This window comes from Myxine glutinosa, chromosome 6, assembly GCF_964187855.1.
Source record: "Myxine glutinosa chromosome 6, kmMyxGlut1.1, whole genome shotgun sequence".
Lineage (NCBI taxonomy): Eukaryota > Metazoa > Chordata > Myxini > Myxiniformes > Myxinidae > Myxine > Myxine glutinosa.
The window spans coordinates 1839969-1860042 of NC_136266.1; the positions used below are offsets into that span (position 1 = coordinate 1839969).

General features: G+C 54.5%; 2 protein-coding genes across 4 annotated transcripts in view; both read left to right on the forward strand.

Annotated features, from left to right (window-relative positions):
• Positions 1 to 19715, forward strand: part of LOC137429530 (uncharacterized) — a 30155-nt gene extending 10440 nt beyond the window's left edge. Inside the window, exons 2-3 of one of the 3 annotated variants that reach the window (XM_068119499.2) lie at positions 14110 to 16473; positions 17791 to 19715. In XM_068119499.2, coding sequence (XP_067975600.2) covers positions 17948 to 19333 — 1386 coding nt within the window. In that variant the 5' untranslated portion in view covers positions 14110 to 16473; positions 17791 to 17947 and the 3' untranslated portion in view covers positions 19334 to 19715. Of the gene's footprint in view, positions 1 to 14109 lie in introns of those variants that run through there. The other 2 variants (XM_078779548.1, XM_078779547.1) reach the window with 2 other exon arrangements.
• On the forward strand, positions 14151 to 15041 carry LOC137429531 (gap junction delta-3 protein-like). The gene has a single exon (XM_078779521.1). It carries the CDS (start codon positions 14151 to 14153, stop codon positions 15039 to 15041), a length of 891 nt encoding a protein of 296 aa, XP_078635647.1.
• Positions 19716 to 20074: the final 359 nt, after the last annotated feature.

Sequence of the window (20074 nt, forward strand, 5' to 3'; positions counted from 1 at the left end):
TGCACCGGCACACCCAGGCCCCGTTGGCCCCGTTCACGGTGCCGGAACGCCGGTTTGACCACGTCCACGTGGACCTGGTGGGACCTCTGCCCCCCTCGCGGGGTTTCACCTACGTCCTCACCATGGTGGATCGCACCACCCGGTGGCCGGAGGCCGTGCCCTTGGCGTCGACAACGGCGGCCGATGTCGCGCAGGCTTTCATCGCCACCTGGGTCGCCCGGTTCGGCGCCCCCTCAGACATCTCATCCGACCGCGGCCCCCAGTTCACCTCGGAGCTCTGGGGGGCGGTTGCGCAGGGGCTCGGGGTCCGGCTGCACCGAACCACGGCCTACCACCCCCAGGCTAACGGCCTGTGTGAGCGATTTCACCGCTCATTGAAGGCCGCGCTCCGGGCCACCCTCCGCGACGGCGGCTGGGTCGACAGGCTCCCCTGGGTCCTGCTGGGCCTCCGGACGGCGCCCAAGGAGGACCTGCGCGCATCCGCGGCGGAGTTGGTCTTCGGGCAACCGCTGCGGGTGCCTGGGGAATTCCTCCCCGACTCCACGGCACCATGGTCCGCGGCACAGCAGCGCTCCGCTCTGCAAGAGACCGCCCAGAGCTTCGCCCCGGTGCCAACGGCATGCCACGGGCACCCACCGACGCACGTCGCCCCGGAGCTTCGCGCGGCGGAGTACGTCTTCGTCCACCACGATGCCCATCGGACACCACTGCAGCCCCCGTACGACGGGCCTTTCCGCGTGCTGGAGACCGGGGCGAAGCACTTCACCCTGGACATCGGCGGTACTCCTGACCGCGTTTCGGTAGACCGCCTCAAGCCAGCCCACCTCGATGTGGACCATCCACCGCCAGTGGCCCGACCCCCACGTCGGGCCGCCCTCCTGCGGGCGGACCCCCGGCACCGCCCAGCCCCGCCGCCACGCCGCCCCCCGGTCCTGCACCCATCCCAGGGGCAGCCAGGGGCATCCCACCTGGCATCCCTGCACCCCGGACGCCGCCGATCGCCAGGGGGCGCTTCGGCCGGGTCATTCGTCTGCCCCGCAAACTGGCCCTCCAGGTACGCAGGAATTCTGGGGGGGCGCGTGTGGCGGACACAAAAGCCCACTGGCGTGGTGACATCATCCCGCGCACCAAGTGGGCGGTGGCCACGCCCGAGGGGTAGGCGTGGCCTCATGATATACACCGGGCGCCCAGCCCGGAGCGGGCCAGTGTTACAGTGAGCTCTTACAATAAAGACGTTTATATGTTACCGCTTGTCCGCTTCCTCCTTGCTCACAAGCAGCGCGCGTAACGCCGCGCTTTAATTTTACATTTTACTAGAGAAATACCCGTGCTATGCATGGGTGGGAGGCCAGAAAGAAACAGGCAATGCAGATACGGTGAATGCTAAAGCATGAAACCAATAAATTCCACATTCCTGGAGCACCTTCAGTCGCACGCCAGACATGGACAGCAAGTTCGTGAAGGACTTCCATGAAAAACGTACCTGTTCGCAAACAAACGGGTACGTAGAGAAACATCGATCGTGGGTCCGTGGCGAATCTGCATATGGCGATGGCAAAATATCCGAAATTGAAGGTTTTTTTTTATTTTAAACGATTCATGTAAACATCCGTTGAATCATATCACACGCAAATCATCACAATCTAAACAGTATCGTTAGAATTTCAATAAAAGCCACATCACTGTTCATATCGGTAAATATTATGCCATCACGTTTCAAATCGTGATCGATACACTATGATCGTGATGATCGTGATCGTGAATCGTGATCGATAATCGTGTTCACAATCGCTATGTCGTACGTACTCCCGATACGTGTACCAAATTCCCGATACGTGTAACTGTACCAAATCAACAGTGAAAAGGATTTTGAGCCGATCGGTGTTACGGCCTTGGCAAGATTGATGGAGACAGTGATCTGTTAGATCTGATCCTCCTTCATGCCGAAGTGCAGATCCTCCTTCATGCCACATGCGATCGATGCAGCTGTGCAGCGATCGGTGCAGTCGTTTGTGCGACACACGGTGCAGCGATCGGTGCAGCCATTGTGCGGCACACGGTGCAGCCGTTTGTGCGGCACACGGTGCAGCGATCGGTGCAGCCATTGTGCGGCACACGGTGCAGCGATCGGTGCAGCCGTTAGTGCGGCACACGGTGCAGCGATCGGTGCAGCCGTTTGTGCGGCACACGGTGCAGCGATCGGTGCAGCCGTTTGTGTGGCACACGGTGCAGCGATCGGTGCAGCCATTGTGCGGCACATGGTGCAGCGATCGGTGCAGCCGTTTGTGCGGCACATGGTGCAGCGATCGGTGCAAACGTGGACTCCCACACTGCCACATCCTGCTGATACTTGCTCCCGCATGACGTTTCCGCATGGCGGATGTTTATATAAATCGTTTAAAAGAAAAAAAGGCTTCAATTTCCGATATTTGGCCTTTTCATTTGGGCCTCCCAATTGAAGCCCCGCCCATTGGGCGGGTACCATTGCTCGACGTAAGAAGACGTCACAATGAACGTCATGCAAACGCGAATGTTATGCGGGAGTCCAAACCTGAGAATGCTGGAGACTAAAGCTCAAATTGGGAAAACCAAATAGCCTATTTTACTCCTGGGGATCCCAGGATTATACACCCAAAATATCTTTGCGATCGGTTCAGCAGTTTTTACGGTACCTTCGAACAGACAGACAGACAGACAGACATTTGGTGAATTCTCGTAAGATAAACTTAGTTGTTGAAAGTTGTTTAAGTTGAAAAAAAACAACTTTGAAATTTATTTTCAAAAACAACTTTTTTTTTTCAAAACGTTTTTCAAAACAAATACCCTTAAGACATACACGCGGGAGAGATAGGTGCATCCGAGGAGTTTGGTACGATTTCACTAAAGTTTGAGGTAGTCGTTCAGTGACAACACAACACAGAATATATATCTTATATACAAGTGGTTCATGTCCATTTGTCATGGATTCACAGCAGAGCTGGTGTGTATATATCGATATAGATACCGTATGTATTGAAGCGCGGTGTTACGCGCGCTGCTTGTAAGCAAGGAGGAAGCGGACAACGCGGTAAGTTGTAAGAGTCTTTATTCAAGAGCTCCACTGTAACACTGGAGCGTTCCGGGCTGCGCGCCCGGAGTATATCCCGCGGCCACGCCTACCCCTCGGGCGTGGCCGCCGCCCACTTGGTGCGCGGAATGATGCCCTCGCGCCAGTGAGCTTTCGTGTCTGCCACACGCGCCCCCCCCCCCCCAGAATTCCCGCGCACCTGGAGGGCCAGTTTGCGGGGCAAACGGATGACCCGGCCGAAGCGCCCTCTGGCGACTGGCGGCGTCCGGGGTGCAGGGATGCCAGCTGGGATGCCTCCGGCTGCACCCGGGATGGGTGCAGGCTCGGGGGGCGGTGTGCCGGTGGGGCCGGGCGGTGCCGGGGGTGCGCCCGCCAGGGGGCGGCCCCGACGCGGGGGCCGAGCCACCGGCGGTGGGTGGTCCACGTCGAGGTGGGCCGGCTTGAGGCGGTCTATGGAGACACGGTCAGGAGTGCCGCCGATGTCCAAGGTGAAATGTTTCACCCCGGTCTCCAGCACGCGGAAAGGCCCGTCGTACGGGGGCCGCAGTGGTGTCCGGTGGGCGTCGTGCCGGACGAAGATGTACTCCGCGGTGCGAAGCTCTGGGGCAACGTGTGTAGGTGGGTGCCAGTGGTGCGCCGTGGGCACCGGGGCGAACCTCTGGGCGGTCTCCTGCAGCGCGGAGCACTCCTGCGCCGCAGACCATGGTGCCGTGGAGTTGGGGAGGAACTCGCCCGGCACCCGCAGCGGTTGCCCGAAGACCAACTCCGCCGCGGATGCGCGCAGGTCGTCCTTGGGCGCCGTCCGGAGGCCCAGCAGCACCCAGGGGAGCCTGTCGACCCAGCCACCGTCACGGAGGGTCGCCCGGAGCGCGGCCTTCAACGAGCGGTGGAACCGCTCGCACAGGCCGTTAGCCTGGGGGTGGTAGGCCGTGGTGCGGTGCAGCTGGACCCCGAGCCCCCGCGCGACCGCCCCCCAGAGCTCCGAGGTGAACTGGGGGCCGCGGTCGGACGAGATGTCCGAGGGGGCGCCGAACCGGGCGACCCAGGTGGCGATGAACGCCTGCGCAATGTCCGCCGCCGTCGTTGACGCCAAAGGCACGGCCTCCGGCCACCGGGTGGTGCGGTCCATCATGGTCAGGACGTGGGTGAAACCCCGCGAGGGGGGCAGAGGTCCCACCAGGTCCACGTGAACGTAGTCAAACCGACGTTCCGGCACCGCAAACGGGGCCAATGGGGCCTGGGTGTGTCGGTGCACCTTCGCACGCTGGCACGCGAGGCACGTCCTGGCCCAGCCGCGGACGGCCTTCCGGAGGCCATGCCAGACAAACTTGTCGGCGATCAACCTCTGGGAGGCCCTCGTGCCTGGGTGGGACAGGCCGTGGATGGCGTCGAAAATCTGGTGCTGCCAGCCCGCGGGCACGATGGGGCGAGGCCGCCCGAGGGAGATGTCGCACCAGAGGGCCGTGCCCGCACCGTTGAACGGCACCTCGGTGACGCGGAGGCCCGTAACGGCGGTCCGCAAGGCCTGGACGTCGGGGTCGGCGGCCTGGTCCACCGCCATCCGGGCATAGTCGATGCCGAGGTGGACCGCGTGGGCAATGGACCGGGAAAGGCAATCCGCCACCGGGTTGTCCTTCCCCGCGACGTGCCGGATGTCCGTCGTGTATTCGGACACGGCCGAGAGGTGACGCTGCTGCCGGGCCGACCACGGCTCGGCAACCTTGCCCATCGCGAACACCAGTGGCTTGTGGTCGACGAAGGCCGCGAACGCACGGCCCTTGAGCAGATGGCGGAAGTGCCTGACCGCCAGGTGGAGCCCGAGCAACTCGCGGTCGAAGGTACTGTACCGGCGTTCGGCCCCGGTTCGTGGGCACCGGGGCGAACCTCTGGGCGGTCTCCTGCAGCGCGGAGCGCTCCTGCGCCGCAGACCATGGTGCCGTGGAGTCGGGGAGGAACTCGCCCGGCACCCGCAGCGGTTGCCCGAAGACCAACTCCGCCGCGGAGTGCTGCTGGGCCTCCGGACGGCGCCCGGCGGGCGAAGCTGCCGGCTGAAGAACGCCAGTGGTTGCCAAGCTCCACGCACCCATTGCTCGTGCACCGCGCCCACCGCGTAGTCCGAGGCGTCGGTGGTGAGGGCGATCGGTGCATCGGGCGCCGGGTGTGCGAGCATGGTGGCGTTAGCCAAGGCGGGCTTCGCGCCCACGAATGCCGCAACCATCTGCTCGGTCCAGGTGACGTCACCTTTGCCTGGCTTCCCCCGGAGGGCCTCGTGCAGGGGGCGCAGGAGCTGGGCGATGCGGGGCAGGAACTGATGGTAAAAGTTTACCATGCCCAGGAACTACTGGAGCCCCCTGATCGTGCGGGGGCATGGAAACCCCTTCACCGCCTCCACCTTGGCTGGTAGGGTGACGGCCCCGTGCCTGGTGACGTGGTGCCCCAAAAAGTCGATTTCAGTGACACCGAACTGGCACTTGGCGGGGTTCACGATCAGGCCGTGCTGGCCCAGGCGTTCGAAGAGCATGCGGAGATGGTGGAGGTACTCTTCGCGGGACGCGCTTGCGACGAGGATATCATCCAGATAGACGTAGACGAAATCCAAGTCGCGCAAGACGCTGTCCATGAGGCGCTGGAATGCCTGAGCCGCATTCTTCAAACCGAAGGGCATCCGAAGAAATTCGAAAAGACCGAACGGCGTGATGACAGCCGTCTTCGGGATGTACTCCGGCCTGACGGGGACCTGGTGGTAACCGCGTATGAGGTCCACCTTCGAGAAGAATAATAATAATAATAATAATTCATTTATTTTGTATAGCGCTTTTCCAGAAGCCCAAAGGCGCTTTGACAGAGTGGAAAACATAATGCATAACAATACATGAAAACAACAATTGCAAAAAGACAAGAATCAAGAAAACAAACAGCAGCGATATACGGCATATATATAAGACAAGAATCAAAAAGACAAGACAAGAATCAATAGGGAAATATTTAAAGCAAAAGGAGGGAGAAGGAGAAGAGATAGTCAGGGGTTAAATGCTGTGGGTTGAATGTTGAATGCAGCGTTGAACAGGTGGGTCTTTAGTGATGTTTTGAATGTGGTGAGTGAGGAGGAGTCTCTGATGGTGTGAGGTAGTGAGTTCCAGAGGGTGGGAGCAGCGATGGAGAAGGCCCTGTCCCCCCAGGATCTGAATTTGGTCCGGATGGAGGGGGTCAGGAGGTTGGTACCAGCAGAGCGGAGGTTGCGGGTGGGAGTGTGTCTGGAGAGGAGGTCAGCCAGGTAGGATGGGGCCAGGTTATGGAGGGCTTTGTATGTCAAGAGGAGGATTTTGTACTGGATTCTCTGGGGGATGGGGAGCCAGTGAAGCTTGTAAAGGACGGGGGTGATGTGGTCACGGGTCCGGGAATGAGTGAGTAGACGGGCAGCGGAGTTCTGAATGTATTGGAGTTTATTGGTGATTTTTGAGGGTGAACCATAGAGGAGGCTATTGCAGTAGTCCAGACGGGAGGTGATGAAGGCGTGGATGAGGGTTTCTGCAGCCGTGGAGGAGAGGGATGAGCGGAGACGGGCAATGTTTTTCAGGTGAAAGAAGGCTGACTTTGTGATCTGTTTAGTGTATTTGTCGAAGGAAAGGGTTTGGTCAAAGATGACGCCAAGATTCCGGATGTGAGGGGAGGTGGATACTGGGATACCGTCGATGTTGAGGGCAAAGTTATGGGTGGATTTTGTGAGCGTTTTTGGGCCAATGATGATTATTTCAGATTTATCACAGTTAAGCTTGAGGAAGTTGATTTGAAGCCAGGATTTTATTTCAGTGATGCAGTTTGTCAGGATAGAGTGGGTGTCGGTGGAGACGGACTTGGTGGAGATGAAAAGCTGGATGTCATCGGCGAAGCAGTGGAATTGGAGACCATGACGGCGGATTAAGTGACCGAGCGGGGACAGGTAAAGGATGAAGAGGAGGGGGCCAAGAACTGAACCTTGGGGGACACCTCGGGGGAGGGGAGCAGTGGGGGATTTGCAGTTATTGATGGAGATGAACTGGCATCTGTCAGAGAGGTATGATTTAATCCAAGAGAGGGCAGTGCCGGTGACGTTAAAGGTGGATTCAAGTCGGGTGAGGAGGATAGTGTGATCGATGGTGTCAAAGGCAGCGCTGAGGTCGAGGAGGACGAGAATGTTGAGGTTGCCAGCGTCAGAGGAGAGGAGAAGGTCGTTGGTGATTTTGAGGAGAGCAGTTTCAGTACTGTGGTTGGAGCGGAATCCGGATTGGAATGTTTCATACAAGTTATTGGCAGAGAGATGATGTTTGAGTTGAGTGGCTACAGCGCGTTCCAAAACTTTTGACAGAAAGGGTAGGTTGGAGATGGGTCTGAAGTTGTTTAGGGTGTCAGGGTTTAGACCCGGTTTTTTTAGAATGGGGGTAACAGCAGCAATTTTGAGGGAAGGTGGGACGATGCCTGTAGACAGGGAGGAGTTTATTGTTGCAATGATAAGTGGAGAGAGAGCAGGGAGGGAGGCTTTGACAAAGCTGGAGGGGATGGGGTCAAGAGTGCAGGTGGCAGTTTTCATTCCTATGAGGAGTTCAGAGAGGTCAGTAGGAGAGATTGGGGAGAACCGAGACAGGGGATGGCAGGACAAGGGGGGGCAGGTGGTTGGAGGGGGAGCGGGTGCGGCGGTGGTCAAGCTGTTGTAGATGTTGTCAATTTTGCGTTGGAAGAAAGAGAGGAAGGAGATGCAGTTGTCTACTGTGAATGACTGGGTGGTGGTGTTCAGGGGGCGGAGGAGTTTGTTTATTGTCGAGAAGAGTGCTTTTGGGTTTCCGGAGCCAGAGTGGATAATTTGAGAGTAGTAGGCAGAGCGGGCGCGGGAGAGGGCATCTTTGTAGTGTTGTATGTGGTCCTTGTAGGCTTGGGAGTGAACTGTGAGACCCGTTTTATTGCGGAGTCTTTCAAGTTGGCGAGCACGAGTTTTCATCAGGTGGAGTTCAGGGGTAAACCAGGGAGCAGAATGGGTGAAAGAAACTGTTTTGGTTTTTACAGGCGCAAGCTGGTCAAGGCAGGAGGAGAGAGTGTGGTTGTAGTAGTCAGTGAGGTCGGAAGGGGTGTGGAGGTCAATGAAGGGAGAAGTGGACATTTTTTCAGAGAGGGTGGATGAGAATGAGGTAGGTGAAAGAGCGTTTAGCTTACGGAAGTTGATTGTGCGATAATGCCTTGGTGTTGGGGCGGGGATGTTGATGGTCAGAGTGATGGCTAAGTGGTCAGAGAGGGTGAGGTCGGAGCCATAGAGATGGTGCAAATTTAATCCAGTGGAGCAGACAAGGTCCAAAATGTGACCACGGATATGGGTAGGAAAGTCGACATGTTGAGTGAGGTTAAAGCAGGTGAGTAAATCAGTGAAGTCAGTGGTTATTGTGGAGTCAGTGGAGTCCATGTGGATATTGAAATCACCAAGGAGGAGGATTGAGGGGGAGAGGGAACATAGCTGGGTCAGAAAGTAGGAGAAGTCAGACAGGAATGATGGGTGTGGTTTGGGAGGGCGGTAGACGACAGCCATGACTGACTGCGTGTGACCAGAGAGTTTTAAAGCCAGGTGTTCAAATGATGGAGCAGATGAGATGGAGATGAGGTTGGTCTTGATGTCTTGACGGTGGATAACGGCAATTCCACCACCTCGGCCCTCCGAGCGTGGTTTATTGACGTAGGAATATCCATTGGGTGTGGTGAGGTTGAGTGTGTAGTAGTCCAGAGGTTGTTGCCAGGTTTCGGTGAGACAGAGAAAGTCCAGTTTGTTATCCAGGATGTATTCGTTCAGGATGAGGCATTTATTGTTGAGGGACCGGGTGTTGAACAGGGTGAGCTTGATGTTGTTTTGAACAGCAGGGATGAATTCAGGTGATTTAGCCAGGGTTCGTAGGCAAGAGGTGCGATCGTGTGGGTTGCTGTGACCAGGTGCGCTGGGACGAAGAGTGAGAGTGCGCTGAGCCGACCAGAGGACGGGGATGGAGTGACCTGATTGCAAATAAACAAACTTGCGACCGGAGCCACGGTGAATGTACCTGGGTCGTCGGAGGAGTCCATTTGATTTGATGGCAGAGATGCATGATGGGGTGGAGCGGGTATTGAGCAGAAGAAGCCTTGCGGCGGAGTACTTCAGAGCCATGCCAGGCAGGAGCGAAGGGACGAGTACGAGGCCAAGGTCGAGGAGGCAAAGCGGCAAACGCAGCGGCAAACGCAGCGGCAAACGCAGCGGCAAACGACTGCAGCCGCTAATCAAGACCACAGCGGCAAACAAGGCCACAAGGACACCAAGACCACAAGGCCACCGGCAAACAAGGCCACGGCCACAAACAACGGGAGCGGGCCTTTCGATTCCGTATTCCGTACCATCAAAAGCAGATTCCGTTATCCAGCCGGAGAACACGCGGCACGTGCGGGTGTGAAAAGGCAGGACAGGTGTGAGATGTCAGGTCAGAAAAGTAGAAGCAGACCCTGTACATCCATCCAGTCGGAGAAGCGGCGAATATGCAACGCCAGCGTCCTCTCGCAACCGAACCCGGAACCCGGAAGAAGGACATATTCGCCAAGCGGGCGGAAAAGTCCTGAATATGGGGGACGGGGTAGCGGTCGGGGGTGGTGGCGTCGTTGAGACGGCGGTAGTCCCCGCACGGTCGCCATCCCCCGCCGGGCTTGGGCACGATGTGGAGCGGCGACACCCAAGCACTCTCGGAGCGCCGCACGATGCCGAGCCGCTGCAGCGTAGCAAACTCCGCTTTAGCTACCGCGAGCTTCGTCGCCTCGAGGCAGCGTGCCCGGGCGTAGACCGGTGGCCCGGCGGTGGGGATGTGATGTTCCACCCCGTGCTTGACGGTCCCCGCCGAGAAGGTGGGCCTCGTGAGGGCTGGGAAACGGGCGAGGAGGCGGGTGAATTCGTCCGCTGCCGGAAGCGTGCAGATGAACCTGGCCGGAACCGAACCGCTCAGCAAGCCGCTCGGCGAGCCGCTCGATGAGCCGCTCCGTGAGCTGCTCAACGAGGCGGGCAGCACGCACACGAGCGAGCTGAACGTCTCAGCCTGGACAAGCCTTCTGTGCTTTACGTCCACCAAGAGGCCATTGGCACAAAGGAAGTCCGCGCCAAGCAGTGCCATAGCACGTCGGCAGTCACGAACGACCATCGGAAAACCTGCCCTCCGAACCGCAGAGAAAGGCAGCGTTTTCCGTATGTGCGAATGGGCGTACCGTTGGCAGCAAGCAGAGCGGGACCCCGGCCCGTGGTCTGCTTGTCGGATGTACCGGCGGGAACGACACTCACCTGCGCTCCCGTGATGCACAGGTAACGGCGCCCAGATAAGGTGTCCGTTATGTACAGGAGGCTGTTTAATCGGCCGGCGCTCAGTGCCACTACCGAGGGCCGGCCCGGGCGTTTCCCGACCTGCCGAATGAGCACGGCGGGCGACATTGCCTGGCCTCGTGGCCGAACCTAGCGTGGAAATGGCACCAGGTTTGCAGCGAAGCCGGAGGCGCGGTTTCCGTGGTGGTGGTGGGCGGGGCATGGCGGCCGCCACGAAGCGCCCCTCGGAGTAGGGGTGGGCACCCGCAGGAGGTTCAGCGGCTACGCGGTGCGTCGCATAGTATGGGTGGGCACCCGCTGCAGTTTCGGGCTCGGGAGCCGCTACGGCCGCACCGAAACTCGCCTGCGTGTCCAAAACCGCGTAGAACTTGTCGGCCTCGGCCGCGAGCGCTCTGGGTTCCGTTGTCGCAGAACCAGCCAACGCGAGGCGTACTCGTGCCGGCAGCTGGCGTCGAAATAACGCCCGGAATAGAGCGTTCGGGGTTTCGTCGCCCATGAGCGACAGCATATGGTCCATTCGGACCGATGGTCGCGTGTCACCGAGCTCGGGGAGGTCCAAGAGGCGATCGGCCCGTGCGTCCACCGTGAGGCCGAACGTGGCGAGGAGGAGACGCTTGATCGCCTCGTACCTGTCGTTGGCCGGTGGGTTCCTCAGGACCGACACGACGTGGGCGGCCGTGCCGGCCCCGAGGGAGGCGACGACGTGGCAGTAGCGTGTCTCGTCCGCCGTGATGCCTCGAAGCCTGAACTGGGCTTCTCCTGCAGGAACCAGATCTCCGCCTGAGCTTCCCAGAACTCGGGGAGCTTTATCGCTACCGCATTGGTTGCCATGGCTGTGGCGGGTTCGGGTGGTCAGTGACGGCTGACCAGAACGTCGGAGGTCACCAATGAAGCGCGGTGTTACGCGCGTTGCTTGTAAGCAAGGAGGAAGCGGACAACGCGGTAAGTTGTAAGAGTCTTTATTCAACAGCTCCACTGTAACACTGGAGCGTTCCGGGCTGCGCGCACGGTGTATATCCCGCGGCCACGCCTACCCCTCGGGCGTGGCCGCCGCCCACTTGGTGCGCGGAATGATGCCCTCGCGCCAGTGAGCTTTCGTGTCCGCCACAGTATAACGTATATCAAGCTCATTCTAACCACTGATTCGCTGATATTAATGTTCGGTACCTTCCGGGTGTCATAGAAAGTTGAATTTTGGTGCCGATGAACATCGAAGCTGATACATTGGGAAAAAAGACGGAAAGCAAAGCATCCGTAAATGAATATTTAACTGAGAAACCGTAAATGTGTCCATAAAAGAAAGAAACCTCAATCAATATCCAGCATTTGAAAATTGTAATTTCTGTAACTGTAAACTGTGAAATAAACATGACAATGAAAATTTACATAAAAAAGGTAAACGTGTCTAGAAAATAAATAAATCTAAATTGATACCTGGCAGCAGGTCGGTGATGCTTGCCTTTTATAATAAAGCGTCTATTTATTATGTACGTGCATACGGAGCACAGTTTATTGCTTACAATGTGTAAGCATACATACTTTACTAGTATTTACCAAAGCCTTTTTTTTTTTTTGGTTTTTTGTATACTGAATCGAGGCTCGTGAAAGAGCTAACATTTATTTCACAAACAAATCAACCAGACAAACAAAATATACAAAAGAGGGAGCGGAAGCCAAGATAGGGAGAGAAGGGGGAGCACACAGGGGAAGGGAAGCACACAAAGGGGAAGCACACAACCACAACATTTGAGAGCAGGGAGAAGTGTGGGAGGGAGAGGGCTTGGGGGCAGGAGGCGTGGGAAGGGGAGGGGGGGGGGGGCGGAGGTATAAAACACAAGGGGACCGAAATTAGCGGGGGTAGAAAAGATCAAGGTTTTGGATGGGGGAGGATAAGAGATGGTGGTGAACAGCTGTTTTAAAGACCTGGAGGGTAGAGTGGGATTGAAGAGAGTGAGGGAGTTTGTTCCAGAGGCGGGAGAAAAGAGGAATGAAGGAGTGAAGGTGAGCAGAAAGTCTTGATTTTGGCAGTTTAACCATAAGAGGGTTGCAGGCAGATCTTGTGCGACCTGTAGGAATATTTGGGGGACAGAGCCCAGAGAGGGCTGGGGGGGCAAGGCCAGAGAGGAGTCGGTAGAAGACGGAAAGACCACCAACCTGCCTGCGGTGAGTGAGTGAAAGGCCCTTGGAGTTAGCTTCATCGCGGGAGATTCCAATGATTCTGAACGCTTTGGTTTCAACAGCGTGAAGACGGGCTAGGTGTGAGGCAGGAGCACCAGACCAGAGGGGAGAGCAGTATTCCATAGAGCTGCGGATGAAAGCCTTGTATGTGGTGAGGAGCTCAGGTGTGTCAAGGAAGGACTTCACACGACGGAGGATGCCCAGTCGGCGACTGGCTTTGGAGGCCAGATTTGAAATGTGGTTTTCCCAGGAAAGATCATGGCAGATAGTGAGACCCAAAAGCTTGAGTGACAGAACTTCTTGGAGAGGATTATTCAGAAAGTGGATGGGAGGGTTTTCCAGTTGGTCTTTTCGGAGAGACATAGTGCGAGTGTGAGATTTATCAGGATTGAAAGACATGTTCCATTTGTTTGCCCAGTCTGTGATTTTGTCCAGGTCTGCAGAGAGTGAGGAGGCTGCAGTCTGCCGATCTGAGGGATGAAGAATGGAGCGACAGAGAGTAGAGTCGTCAGCAAAGAGATAGAGAGGATTTTCAAGAGAGTCAGAGAGATCATTGATGAAGACCAGGAAAAGCACAGGGCCCAGAACACTACCTTGGGGAACTCCAGCCTGAACAGGAAGAGGAGATGAGAGAAACCCATTCAGGGCCACACGTTGACTACGACCAGAGAGGAAGTCCGCCAGCCATGCGTGGAGATTTCCATGGATAGAAGCCTTACGGATGTTTCTGCACACGTGTAGAAAGACACATCATAGAGGCCCGTGTAATAGATGGATTAAACTCGTAGTGTTCTGATACCCCGCATACCTCTCATTCAATCTCATACATGTGAGTATTTTTAAAGTCACAGCTCTTTTGTTTAAAATGATAATGCCACACCGCCCTCTACCCCGCCCCCTACCCCGCCCTCTACTCCGCCCTCTACCCTGCCCTCTACCCCGCCCTCTACCCCGCCCCCTACCCCGCCCTCTACCCCGCCCTCTACACCCATTAAGTGTTGTATCTGAGAAGAGCGAGAAAGTTCATTGTGTTTACAGTGAAATGTATGAATAAATGTGTTAAAAAACATGAGGCCGTGTATATTACACGGGAGAATAGCTAGTTATAAATAAATAAACATAGTCGGAGTACAAGGGAATGATGTAGGGGATCAAGAAGGGTTAAGACACATATTGGGGGAGGGGTCACGTTTATCGTGTCGTGACGTCGACACGTGACCTATCGTCACACAGAAACTATACACTTACGCGAAACATGTACTCATGGTATAACTAGTCTACATTACATCCGTTAACCTGTATTCACGCTCCCGTAACTATGTATGGTGATCATCAATTTCAATGTCCCAGTGATTAATGTAAAAGTACATCGATATCTGCCAATGTCTTTGTCTTCCAATATCTGATTTATATATAAGCTCCTCCGGAACTCCTAATTAAATGAAATGTTAACAAAAGGTTTTACTTTCAGAGTTTCCCATATGTCTCTAATCCGATATTTCACGTGTCGTGTGTTTAGGATCCGCGTTGCTGCAACAGAAAAGTCCAAGGATTTCCACAATGGGAGAACTTAACTCCCTTGGAGACTTCCTCGGCACCATCAACACCCATTCGACCATGCTTGGACGCCTGTGGCTCAGCATCTTCATATTCTGTCGGATCGTAGTGATTGGAACCGTCGGGGACAACCTGTACGAGGACGAGCAGGAGCAGTTCGTCTGCAATACTCTGCAACCTGGGTGCAACCAGGTGTGCTACGACCAAGCATTCCCCATATCCCAATACCGATTCTGGGTCTTTCAAATCGTCATGATGTCGATCCCTGTGATGACCTTCCTCGCTTATTCCATTCACATAGACGAGAAGGTGAAAGCCGAACGGGAAAACAATACCTGCCCGGACGAACTCGGTGAGCCCGAGAAGGCCCAAAGGTGGATTCGCAAGAGGCAGCACCGGACAAGACAAGCATACATTTTTCATGTTTTTGTCAAACTCTTGTTGGAAATCGGAGGCCTTCTGAGCCATTATTACATTTATGGCTTCACCATGGGCGCGCACTACACGTGTGTGCGGTTCCCTTGTCCGCACGAGGTCGATTGCTTCGTGTCACGCCCAGCAGAGAAGACAATCTTTCTCCTTTACTATTTCAGTGTCAATATTTTATCAGCTTTCATTTGTTTCATCGAACTCCAGTGGCTCGGCATCAAGAAGTTAAAGCATTTCCTGAACGCCCGCTACACGGTACACAATCCAGAGACTGAAGACTCCATGACTCCACTACACAAGTACAACGCACAGAATTACACGAATGTCACCTTAGAGTCCAAAACGGAGGTGAACAAGACACAGACATTAGCAGACACCTACGGCCATGGAGGGACGGCGGATTACAATGGCGGACTGGCGGAGGAGCATGGCGGTGCCAGAGATAGCGCAGCCCACTATGTGTAACTCATTACACACAAACACTTTTTCGAATCCCTCTTCTGAGAACCACAACCCATGCCATCAGGAATCCCTCAACTGAGAACTTGAACCCACGCCAAGAGGAATCCCTCCTCCCAGCACATGAACCCATGCCATGAGGAATCCCTCCACTGAGAACCTGAACCCATGCAATGAGGAATCCCTCTACTGAAAACTTGAAACCACGCCAAGAGGAATCCCTCCTCCCAGCACATGAACTCACGACAAGAGGAATCCCTCCTCCCAGCACATGAACCCACACCATGAGGAATCCCTCCACTGAGAACTTGAACCCACGCAATGAGGAATCCCTCCTCCCAGCACATGAACCCACACCATGAGGAATCCCTCCACTGAGAACTTGAACCCACACCATGAGGAATCCCTCCTCCCAGCACATGAACCCACGCCATGAGGAATCCCTCCTCTCAGCACATGAACCCACGCCATGAGGAATCCCTCCTCCCAGCACATGAACCCAAGCCAAGAGGAATCCCTCCTCCCAGCACATGAACCCACACCATGAGGAATCCCTCCACTGAGAACTTGAACCCACGCCATGAGGAATCCCTCCTCCCAGCACATGAACCCACGCCATGAGGAATCCCTCCACTGAGAACTTGAATCCACGCCATGAAGAATCCCTCCTCCCAGCACATGAATCCACGCCATGAGGAATCCCTCCTCCCAGCACATGAACCAACTCCACGAGGAATCCCTCCACCGAGAACTTGAACCCACGCCATGAGGAATCCCTCCTCTCAGCACATGAACCCACTCCACAAGGAATCCCTCCTCTCAGCACATGAACCCACGCCATGAGGAATCCCTCCTCTCAGCACATAAACCCACTCCACAAGGAATCCCTCCTCTCAGCACATGAACCCACGCGATGAGGAATCCCTCCTCCCAGCACATGAACCCACTCCACGAAGAATCTCTCCAATGAGAACTTGAACCCACGCCATGAGGAATCCCTCCTCCCAGCACATGAACCCACTCCACAAGGAATCCCTCCTCTCAGCACATGAACCCACGCCATGAGGAATCCCTCCTCCCAGCACATGAACCCACTCCACGAAGAATCTCTCCAATGAGAACTTGAACCCACGCCATGAGGAATCCCTCCTCCCAGCACATGAACCCACTCCACAAGGAATCCCTCCTCTCAGCACATGAACCCACGCCATGAGGAATCCCTCCTCCCAGCACATGAACCCACTCCACGAAGAATCTCTCCTCCCAGCACATGAACACACGCCATGAGGCATCCCTCCAATGAGAACATGAACCCTCGCCATGAGGAATCCCTCCTCCCAGCACATGAACCCACACCATGAGGAATCCCTCCACTGAGAACTTGAACCCACGCCATGAGGAATCCCTCGTCTTGTGTGAGTGGAACCTCTTCTCATATGTGAGTGGCACGTCTTTTGTGAGTGGCATGTCTTGTCATGTAGGAATGGCACGTCTTGTCATGTGTGAGTGGCAAGTCTTGTCATGTGTGAGTGACACGTCTTGTCATGTGTGAGAAGCACGTCTTGTGTGAGTGGCACGTCATGTGTGAGTGGCACGTCATGTGTGAGTGGCACGTCTTGTGCGAGTGGCACGTCTTGTGCAAGTGGCACGTCATGTGTGATGGGCACATCATCATGTGCGAGTGGCACATCGTCATGTGTGAGTGGCACATATTGTCATGTGTGAGTAGCACATCTTGTCATGTGCGAGCGGCACGTCTTGTGTCAGTGGCACATCTTGTCATGTGTGAGTGGCACATCTAGTCATGTGCGAGCGGCACGTCTTGTGTGAGTAGCACGTCTTGTGTGAGTGGCACATCTTGTAATGTGTAAGTGGCACGTCTTGTCATGTGCGAGCGGCACGTCTTGTGTCAGTGGCACATCTTGTCATGTGTGAGTGGCACATCTAGTCATGTATGAGTGGCACGTCTTGTGTGAGCGGCATGTCTTGTGTGAGGAGCAGGTCTTGTCATGTGTGAGTGGCACATCTTGTGTGAGTGGCACATCTTGTCATGTATGAGTGGCACGTCTTGTCATGTGCGAGCGGCACGTCTTGTGTCAGTGGCACATCTTCTCATGTGTGAGTGGCACATCTAGTCATGTATGAGTGGCACGTCTTGTGTGAGTGGCACGTCTTGTGTGAGTAGCACGTCTTGTCATGTGTGAGTGGCACGTCTTGTGTGAGTGGCACGTCTTGTGTGAGTGGCACGTCTTGTGTGAGAGGCACATCTTGTAGGAGTGGCACGTCTTGTGTGGAGGCACATCTTGTAGGAGTGGCACGTCTTGTGTGAGTAGTACATATTGTGAGTGGCCCATCTTGTCATGTGAGTGGCCCATCTTGTCATGTGTGAGTGGCATGTATTGTGTGAGTGGCACGTCTTGTGTGAGTGGCACGTCTTGTGTGATTGGCACGTGTTGTGTGAGTGGTACATCTTGTGTGATTGGCATGTCTTGTGTGAGTGGCATGTCTCGTGTGATTGGCACGTGTTGTGTGAGTGGTATGTCTTGTGTGATTGGCATGTCTTGTGTGATTGGCATGTCTTGTGTGAGTGGCATGTCTCGTGTGATTGGCACGTCTTGTGTGATTGGCACGTCTTGTGTGATTGGCACGTCTTGTGTGAGTGGCACGTCTTGTATGAGGCTGCACACTCAATCCAGTATTCATGCACTTCATGCAAAAAGCGCCCTCAAAATACTGTGCACCTTGTTCGTTACAGCACGTGATGTTCTCAATGACATCATCGTCACTCCGATTGCCTTTCATCACGATTTCACCCCAAGAACCTGGAAAAGTCCCAATTAGATATCAAGGCCTCACAGAATCATGGATATCGAGGCCACACGGAATCATGGACATCAAGGCCACACGGAATCATGGACATCAAGGCCACACAGAATCATGGATATCAAGGCCACACAGAATCATGGACATCAAGGCCACACGGAATCATGGACATCAAGGCCACACGGAATCATGGACATCAAGGCCACACAGAATCATGGATATCAATGCCACACAGAATCGTGGAAATCAAGGCCACACGGATTCATGGAAATCAAGGCCACACGGAATCGTGGAAATCAAGGCCACACGGAATCGTGGAAATCAAGGCCACACAGAATCATGGATATCAAGGCCACACGGAATCGTGGAAATCAAGGCCACACGGAATCGTGGAAATCAAGGCCACACGGAATCGTGGAAATCAAGGCCATACGGAATCATGGAAATCAAGGCCACACAGAATCGTGGAAATCAAGGCCATACGGAATCATGGAAATCAAGGCCACACGGAATCGTGGAAATCAAGGCCACATGGAATCGTGGAAATCAAGGCCATACGGAATCATGGATATCAAGGCCACACGGAATCGTGGAAATCAAGGCCACATGGAATCATGGAAATCAAGGCCACACGGAATCGTGGAAATCAAGGCCACACGGAATCGTGGAAATCAAGGCCATACGGAATCATGGAAATCAAGGCCACACGGAATCGTGGAAATCAAGGCCATACGGAATCATGGATATCAAGGCCACACGGAATCGTGGAAATCAAGGCTACATGGAATCGTGGAAATCAAGGCCATATGGAATCATGGATATCAAGGCCACACGGAATCGTGGAAATCAAGGCCACATGGAATCGTGGAAATCAAGGTCACACGGAATCGTGGAAATCAAGGCCACACGGAATCGTGGAAATCAAGGCCACACGGAATCGTGGAAATGAAGGCCACACGGAATCGTGGAAATCAAGGCCACACGGAATCGTGGAAATCAAGGCCACACGGAATCGTGGAAATGAAGGCCACACGGAATCGTGGAAATCAAGGCCACATGGAATCATGGAAATCAAGGCCACACGGAATCGTGGAAATCAAGGCCACACAGAATCATGGAAATTAAGGCCACACGGAATCATGGAAATCAAGGCCACACGGAATCGTGGAAATCAAGGCCACACGGAATCGTGGAAATCAAGGCCACACGGAATCATGGAAATCAAGGCCACACGGAATCGTGGAAATCAAGGCCACACGGAATCATGGAAATCAAGGCCACACAGAATCATGGAAATCAAGGCCACACGGAATCGTGGAAATCAAGGCCACACGGAATCGTGGAAATCAAGGCCACACGGAATCGTGGAAATGAAGGCCACACGGAATCGTGGAAATCAAGGCCACATGGAATCATGGAAATCAAGGCCACACGGAATCGTGGAAATCAAGGCCACACAGAATCATGGAAATTAAGGCCACACAGAATCGTGGAAATCAAGGCCACACGGAATCGTGGAAATGAAGGCCACACGGAATCGTGGAAATCAAGGCCACATGGAATCATGGAAATCAAGGCCACACGGAATCGTGGAAATCAAGGCCACACAGAATCATGGAAATTAAGGCCACACGGAATCATGGAAATCAAGGCCACATGGAATAAAACTAATCAGTGTGTTAACGGTTTTACATTTGACCTCATCATTGAAACTGTTCTAAATGACGATGTACGACCTTTGACCATCATGTTTTAGTTGCACATGTTGATTAGTGCTTAACATTTTATTCATAACTGTTAAAGTTAAAAAGAGAACAAAGCATTTTTTTTTAAATTAAAGTTTGGAAGAAACATTCACATTCTGGATCCAATAATTACTAAATACAAATAAAAACCCTCAATATGCACTCTCAACACAAACTCCCAACACACACTCCCAACACACACTCCCAACACACACTCCCAACACACACTCCCAACACACACTCCCAACACACACTCCCAACACACACTCCCAACACACACTCCCAACACAAACTCCCAACACAAACTCCCAACACACACTCCCAGCACACACTCCCAACACACACTCCCAACACACACTCCCAACCGTCACTCCCAACACACACTCACAACACACACTACCAACACACACTACCAACACTCACTCCCAACACACACTATACAACAAGAAGTTCTGTCACTCAAGCTTTTGG